At 38.1% G+C, this 8,051-nt stretch overlaps 1 protein-coding gene across 1 annotated transcript in view; it reads left to right on the top strand.

Moving 5' to 3' along the window:
• The window catches only part of DCAF1 (DDB1 and CUL4 associated factor 1), a 48,425-nt gene that overhangs the window by 35,538 nt on the left and 4,836 nt on the right, over window positions 1-8,051 (top strand). Inside the window, exon 22 of the mRNA XM_029083780.1 lies at window positions 2,153-2,161. Within this exon, the coding sequence (XP_028939613.1) occupies window positions 2,153-2,161 (9 nt within the window). The remainder of the gene's footprint in view (window positions 1-2,152; window positions 2,162-8,051) is intronic.

Here is an 8,051-nt window from a genome sequence, read left to right on the forward strand (position 1 = left end):
TGCTTCTTTTGCCAGAACTGAAGAACTGTTAATTACCCTGCAGTGCTTCTGGGCTATCGAAATGGTGATGGTAGGTGTGTAATTTGTCTTTTTGCATTGGTTTAGAAAATTCTAGGTGATTTGAAATGAAGGCTTTGGAGATAAGGCAATAAAGACTTGAAAGGCCATCACTATTCTAACATGGGGTTTAGCCAGGATGGAGAGTGTTTTCCCTCAGCTTTCTATGTGGTCTTTGTGATCCCAGTTTGTACTTTTATTTTAGGACTCTCCTATCTGCCTGCAACAGCAATTCCACTGAACTTCTCTTGCTGTTGATTTGATATAGGTTTGTTGTCATGTGGATACTTATTTGCTGGGGGAAAAAACCCAACAAACCTTAATCCAATATTGGCACATGTATTTGAGAACCATCAGACCATGGTGGTGCTTTGTCACTACAAGCTGCCTAGAATGATTTATGTCATCAGGGACCCTTAGTTTTTCAGGAGCTGTTCCTGTAACACTTGAAGATATGGTTTGTTTTGAAATCTTGCTCGAGATGAAGTGGTTTATAGGATAATAGCTGGGAACAAGTATTGCCAGACAAATCTCTTAGCGGATAAAAATATACCTGTGTTTATTGCACACCTTAATAGGAATCTTTGAACTTAGTTGCAGCTGAGGAGGTTAAGTAACAAGTGGTGTCCATCAAAGACCTGTTTACATAAGACACATCTTTTGAACAGGCATCCTCCAAAACAGATATAAAAAAAACCCAAACAAAATCTTTCCCAGTACCTGTACTTCTTACCACATTTTTAGATAGTAGCAAATAACTGTGACTGCTTCAGACAATTCTGCTGTTTCAGAATCTAGTTTAACTAACTGTCAGTGCAAACTGAGGAAATTCTTGGAAAGGGAAAAGTAATTTGAGTTTTCAGAAGGCTAGACCTGATATTATGGAATTAAGCAGCTTCAGGAGAAATAAAAGCATATTCTGCCTGTTCAGTGACAGAAATCAAAGGCTGACTGCCTCTCACCTAACACATCTTTCTAGAATTCCCAGAGTAGCTGGAATCCAAGAAAATAAAAGCTGCCTCAGCTGTGATGAGAAATGTCAGTCAGAAGCTTGAGAAAATAAAGAAACAACTTCTCATCCATAGAGGGAGGGTTCATTTACCTGCCAAATCTTGAAATTCCTTTACACAGTGTTCTTTTTTGTCATGCAATTAAAGGAATGGGCTTATTTTTGTGAGTGAGAGGAAGGAAGAGCAGCAGATTCAGAAGCTGCACCTAGTTCTGGACTCCTATTATTTCTGATCCCTACAGCACAGAGAATCCAATAGTCACAATAGAATCATAGAATCATAGAATAGATTGGGTTGGAAAAGACCTCCAAGATCATCAAGTCCAACCCCTGATCCAACTCCAATTACTATATCATGGCACTAAGGGCCACGTCCAATCTCTTTTTAAAAACCTCCAGGGATGGTGAATCCACCACCTCTCTGGGCAGGCCGTTCCAGTGCCTGATTGCCCTCTCTGTAAAGAATTTCTTCCTAACATCTAACCTAAACCTCCCCTGGCAGAGCTTGAGCCCATGTCCCCTTGTCCTATTGTTGGTTGCCTGGGAGAGGAGACCAACCCCCACCTGGCTATAACCTCCCTTCAGGTAGTTGAAGAGAGTGATGAGGTCACCTCTAAGCCTTCTCTTCTCCAGACTAAACAACCCCAGCTCCCTCAGCCTCTCCTCATAGGACTTGTGCTCAAGAACATATTTATCCCTAGCATTAAGGAATATATCAACTGCAAAATCATGACTTGCACGTGCCTCAAAGAGGACAGTGACTCTGGAGTTAGATTGATTATCATCAGGTCCATGCAGTCCTGTTATAATGAAAACATTTCACAGAAAAAACAGAGCACTGGTCAAAAGAGTCCCAATGGAACATGCCAATCCAACAGGGGCCCAGTTACTTTAAAGGTTTTCTTTATCTGTGTCATGGATGCTTTTTCATTCACTGCAGGTAAGTGGTCAGACAAGCTAAGCCTACTTACATAGACTAAGAGAATAACTGCTTTTTTATTTCTTCACTCCATGTTTTGCCTCTGTGACATAGTGTGCTGTGTGCTGTTTCCTGTATTAAATCTGCACATACCTACATCTGCATAGAAGCCTATGGTAAGACTCCTTGCTTGTTGCCTATAGTAACTTCTGTGTATTGCCAGGCTTCTAAATTTTTAGCTCTGTGACCTCATTAATGGCTATGAAGAAGTAGAAATTCTAACACTGAAGTAGCTGAGAAAGTAAAAGTAGGTGCAGCCTTGTAGTGTGAAGGAGACGAATATTTAGAATGAATTTAATAGTATGATAATAAGTGAGTTTGGGCTTGCTATCTGAGGGGAAAGATGGAGGCTAGGTAATCTAGGACATAAAATTCCTTACATGCTTGACCCCCTAGAAGGACTGTTGGCTATATTTAAGCTTTTTCCACTGCTCATTGTTCAGGGAGTGTTAAGAAGTGGGTGGGGGAGGAACTGGATAGAGACTCTTAAGGGACTGAAAACCAAACATAGTGACTCCTGAGAATTGCATAGCAAAGGATCAGAAAGTACCAAAGTGCTACACAGATGCTTCGGAAGCAGAGACAACAATTGTCAGAAGCTATGACAAGGGGATTGTCTGTGAAGAAAGATAAATTACTAAAACAAGGACCGACTTACTTCTCTGGAGTAAAACATTCTTCAGTGGATGTGTATTGGAGCAATGATCAAACGTGCTTTTTTATGAAAGCAAAGCCCCTTCCCTTGCTGGATGTAGGTAGTAATTAAAATAATACTGATAATTTGGAAGAGACCAGGTTACTACAAATGAGTTTGCTTTTCTCTAGGAGAAACTTCAGGGAGGAGGATGAAAGAGAGGGAGAAGTAAACTAGTAGGTGGTTTCTTGCAAAAACAAATACACTGAATAAAATAATTGAGGGTTTGGAAAATTTCTTGAATTTAATTTCTTTTTTAAAAAAAAAAAAAGACTAGAGGAAATAAACAGTTTATAGAAGCACTTGGTGCCTATACTGGTTTGGTGTTAAAATACAGTGCAGAAATATGTTAAAATTAAAAAAAAAAAAAGTTCTGCCTAGTTAACATGTATTTTGCATCAGAGTTTGAATAAGTGAAAGACTTGGATTTTCCTGAGCCTTTGAATGTTTTTTAAGAGATGAACATCAGTGAATATGTTAAGTATTGATAGCTTGTACTACCCCAAAAGATGAATTTTGTGAATTTTATATTTGCAAAATGAATGGGTGAAGAGGAACAGTAAGTCTATGCAGTGCCTGTAAACGTGCATCAAAGAACAATATGGAAAGAAATACGTAAAGCTTGAACAAGAGCAAAGTGTGTTTATTAAGCTCTGAATGGGTTGTAAATACTGCAACATGAAGAATTAGCTCAAGCTTGTTTCGTTTTGTTACAGTGCTGCTACCCCTATATACACCATTCCTTTAAGGGATGTTGCTTAGTTTTTTCCTTTGTAGTTATAAGTGATAAATTAATTGAATCAAATCTACTTGGCTTTCTGAATCTTTACATAAGATTGGAAACTGGTAGTAAAGTTACCAGTAATTTGCTTTGAGATGGTCTTGAGATAATCCTTTGCTATATAATCAACTTTTCTGGTTCTGTAAGTTAATGTTCAGCTTTTCTTATACTACTACATCTCTGTAAAGCTGCCTGTATGCAGGCATGTCAAAAAGCTGATGTTAAATCACTTTTGCCCTCTTAGTCATCCTCAAAGTAGTTCCAGGGTCATACCCTGTGTGTTGAAGCTATCTGTGTGTTACTGTGTAAGTGAATTAGTGAATTTTGGTGAGTTAGTGAGCGTTGAGAGATTTCTCTAAGATGCACATTTAAATTAATTGTCCTATTTTGCAGTCTTACCCTAGGAGAACTGATAGTTCCTGCATGCTTTATACTTGCTAGAGTGTGTAACTGACAATACTATACATTACTGACTTACATTCTTAAGACTTTTTGAGTTAAACTGCTACAAACCCTTTGTATAGATGGTCTTTTTCAGCCTGAACTAGTCTTCATTAGTTGAGTCAAATTAACTCTTTACTTGAGTCAAACAATTTCTCAGTTAAACTGGGGCCTGTCCCTGTGTAGACATCCTGCTTACACCTATATATAGTTATTCCACACTGAAGTTGCAGCTTCCCTCTTTGCTATCACCTTATAGTTAGAGCCGGGGTTTTGTTTTGTTCTCTTGTTCACTTAAAATTTTCAGCTTTGTCTTTGTTCATTGCCTTATTTTTGCAGCCTTGTTGCTTTAACTGGGGTGAAGTCAGCACCGTAAGTATTTGTGCAGAGTAGTGGGGCCAGGAAGACATTTTGTGTATGAATCAAGGTGGATGTTCCCAAGATTAAAATTCCTTTATTATAATTGTGATGCTATGTTTTTGAGGAGCAGAAAGAGTTGATCATCCAGGTATGTTGATGCTATAATGACATTGCAGCTGTTATGTAGTGACATCTGTATATGCTGGAGATGAAGTAGAGTAACACTGATATAGTATTGTGTAGATAACACAGAAAACTCTTAGTATTTATTTACACTATAAATATAATAAAAAAATTAACACATATATATAAAGCATATAATTACAAATTTGAGTCTCATTAGGGGTTGATGGATTCTCTACTTTAAACTGTTCTATTTTTGGCTTTTATCAAGGTAAAGCTCCCTTAAATTAATCCTAAATTTAGGTATCTACAAGCAGTTGATATACTTGAATGGCTGTGTAACTAAAACGGGTAGCAATGTGACATCCTTCACTCCAAAGCTGGGCTCCATCATGTCCCCCTGAGTGCTGCATATTCTACTGAAAAGGGAGCATTAGATTTTATTTTTTTCTTTTTTCCTCCGTCATAGCCTCACGTTGGGATTGTTTGTAATCTTACATGAATTATGTAGGAAGATAAGGTTTTGGTCTGGCTGTATTGTAATAACAGTGCACCTGGCTGTAGAGCAGGCACACAGAAATATCAGGCAGTGAGTCAGAGTGCTGATAGTGAGAAAAGTGGTTTCCAGAGGGAAGGTTAGGAGGTGGTCTGTTTGTGATTCTACAATACTATCCTCATGCCTTCTGTAAAGATAACTGGCAGCGGTGAAGTTGCTCCTGCTGGAGAGGGAGGAGAATATCCTCTCAGGAAGCAGAGGAGGAATGTGAGGGGTCTTTGAACAATTCAGGTTTGATCTAAGCAGCTTTTACAGAGATCAATGCAAATAGAAGAATATCTTTAGGTATATGAAGGAGTTAGTGATGGCTAAAACAGTTCCTTGATAATATTTAAGTCATATGGAGCGTGCTGGTCCATGGGTTCTGTGGATCACTTTACTCCAGTGAGGAAGATAAGCACAGATGCATGCTTGCTTTGCATAGATGTGCGTGCTGGTTCTTTTTTCTAGCAGCACCCATGTCATTGCCCAGAGCTCTTGGGAACTGATGATGAGCAGGTAGTAGCTTGCTTTTAGCAGGTTTTTCCTTCACAAATCCAGATACGGTTTGGAATAACTGTTCTGCCTAGCTTTCCTTGTGACACTACACAAGGATTTTTTTACTCATCTTAATGTGCTTGTATGAGTCATTGGGGAAGGCATGTCATTTTTTATCTGTATGTGGATCGCTGATGTTAGACAGTTGTGGCATCTGATGAGGATACAACCTAGATATCTATTAACAGGCTGGATATCACTTACATATGATAGTGTTAGGTGTGAGGAAATACCAGGTGGAGTCTTTCTGGGCTATATGTCCCACAGATTGGTTTTGGGTGCAGAAGCTCAGTGTGCTTTCTTAAGAGAGATCTCACCACATACATGCAAGCATTGTGTTTCTAGACTGGAGTATCGTAGTGTGCCTGCAGAGGTTTGTGCTTGGAGACTGTTCAGAAGCTCATGCAGAATTAATTTGCCTGTTACTTAACAGAAGCATCAGATTTTCCAAGTTCCTGTTTGTATTCTTTAAAACATGACAAGATACAGGTTTTTCACCACTGAAGATCACTCCTCTTGAGCTGTGTTCTGTGTCACTCATTCAGCTCGGTAGGGATGCACACTGCACATGTGTCGTGTTCTCTGTTACATGTTAGCATGGTTTTCACACTGTTTTCTGGTTTACCAAGGACAGGTATAATTTAGATATCATCTGACTGTTCTTAAGTGGTTTTTAAATGTGTGGCCTGATTCTAATCACCTATTTCAGATTAAGTAATTTAAACTGGAAAGGTGGAAACATCAATTTCAGTTCTCTAGTCTTCTGTTGATACTTGTATTTTCACAAAGGATTTTTTCCTCACTGGTTGGTATAATCCTTCAAAGTTATTTTGCAGCTAAATATTCACCCTTTCTGTGTAATTTGGCGCTTATTCTTGACAGAAGAAATCTTTAGCTTTATACAACTATATGTCATTTCATCCTATATTTAAAATATGATATTGCTCTCTATGCCTTGCTATAAGCTTGAATGGAAATGTTAATGAAGTACTATTTCCATTACCATTAAATACGTTAAATGTGAAACATAATCAAATTCAGTAGTTTTGACATTTTCTTTTAAGTCATTGTGGGCTAGATATTTAGAAAAAAATGCTTTCAAAAATTTCACAGATGTGGAAACTAAGAGGGCACCTACCTAATTTCAGAATCCTTTAGGTTTCAACTAAACAGACTATAAATGAATCTTCTAGACAATACACTTTTTTCCGTATGTCTACAGTTGTCTCTATCTCCAGACACTGAAAAACTTGTCTTAATTTTTCCAAGCTTTTAAAATAAATTGATATCCTCCTTTCCAGCTTCAGAGTTTAGAGACTGAAAAAGGAAAATAAACTCTCCTGCCTTTTCAGTTTTTAATCAGTTTTTCAATTCTGAATAGAGTAATAAAGTTTAAGACACTGGTGTCTCTGCAGATACTGCATAGAACAAAAGTAAAAATTAAGGCAAAAACTTTTATACTCCATTCAGTATATTTTATGGAAAATTATGCTAAATATGGCACTGCAGTTTAAAATTGTGAACTGCAAGTAAGAGACTTCCTCTCCCATTGTGTATACAATTCAAAAAGTAACGTCTGTTTATTTGAGGACTCATTGACTCAAAGTAAAGTTTATAATTGCCTAAAAGAAACATAGGCTTTAATACAGGCTGTTTTAATTCTATCCTTAGTATAAGCTCTTTCAGAAAGGTAGCTGTCTGTAGCAAAGCAATGTTTTTATACTGTGATCTCCATTCAAATAACACAGCCCTTCTGGGCAGTGGAGACTTGGCTGCCTTTTGCAAGTGAAGAAACAGTAAAATTTGCCCAGGCGTTTTGACACTCCTTGTTTCTTTTGCCTATGTCAGATGTTGGGTTTGTGTGGGTGTGGTGGATTTTTTTTATGGCACTGACTGAAGAAAAAGTAGGTTGGGGAGATGACAGCAAGGTCTTGTTCCTCTGTCCTTTTAGATCTGAAAATTTAGATCCTTTAGATTCTAAGCAGCAGAGTGTGAGTGTGGTGAGCTTGAGGACCAAGCTAACCTCTGAAGTGGGTTGTTAAATATCTGTCTTAACTGCTTCATAATTTTGCAAAATGTGTTTCTTCCCAAAACAAAGGGGTGATTAAGACTGAAAGACTTGGGAGCTGCCTTCCTGCCACAGGAAAACATTCTGTTAGAGAAAAAGGGTGTGACACTGAGATGAGCAGGTGTATTGAACCTTCTCTTTGAGTCTTGGAGATTTCCTGGAGCTTGCCTTGTGATGACACTTTTTGACCTCTCATTTGTCTTCAAGAACAATAGGACTGTGACAGCTTCTTCCCACTCAGTGTTGTCTGCTAGACATGGATTTCTGGATTTCATCTGTACAATAAGAAATTCAGTTGCTTTATTGAATGCAAATTGTTATGGTTTGATAGAGAAAGATCATGATCCACAGGTAAATGCCAAAGATGAGACTCCTGAGCTGCTTTAAACAGTTCTGTCATCTGAAGCTGAGTGATTCAGGGATTACTTTAGGCTAATAGTATCTTT

The sequence above is a fragment of the Antrostomus carolinensis genome, unplaced genomic scaffold, assembly GCF_000700745.2.
Source record: "Antrostomus carolinensis isolate BGI_N321 unplaced genomic scaffold, ASM70074v2 scaffold16392, whole genome shotgun sequence".
NCBI lineage: Eukaryota > Metazoa > Chordata > Aves > Caprimulgiformes > Caprimulgidae > Antrostomus > Antrostomus carolinensis.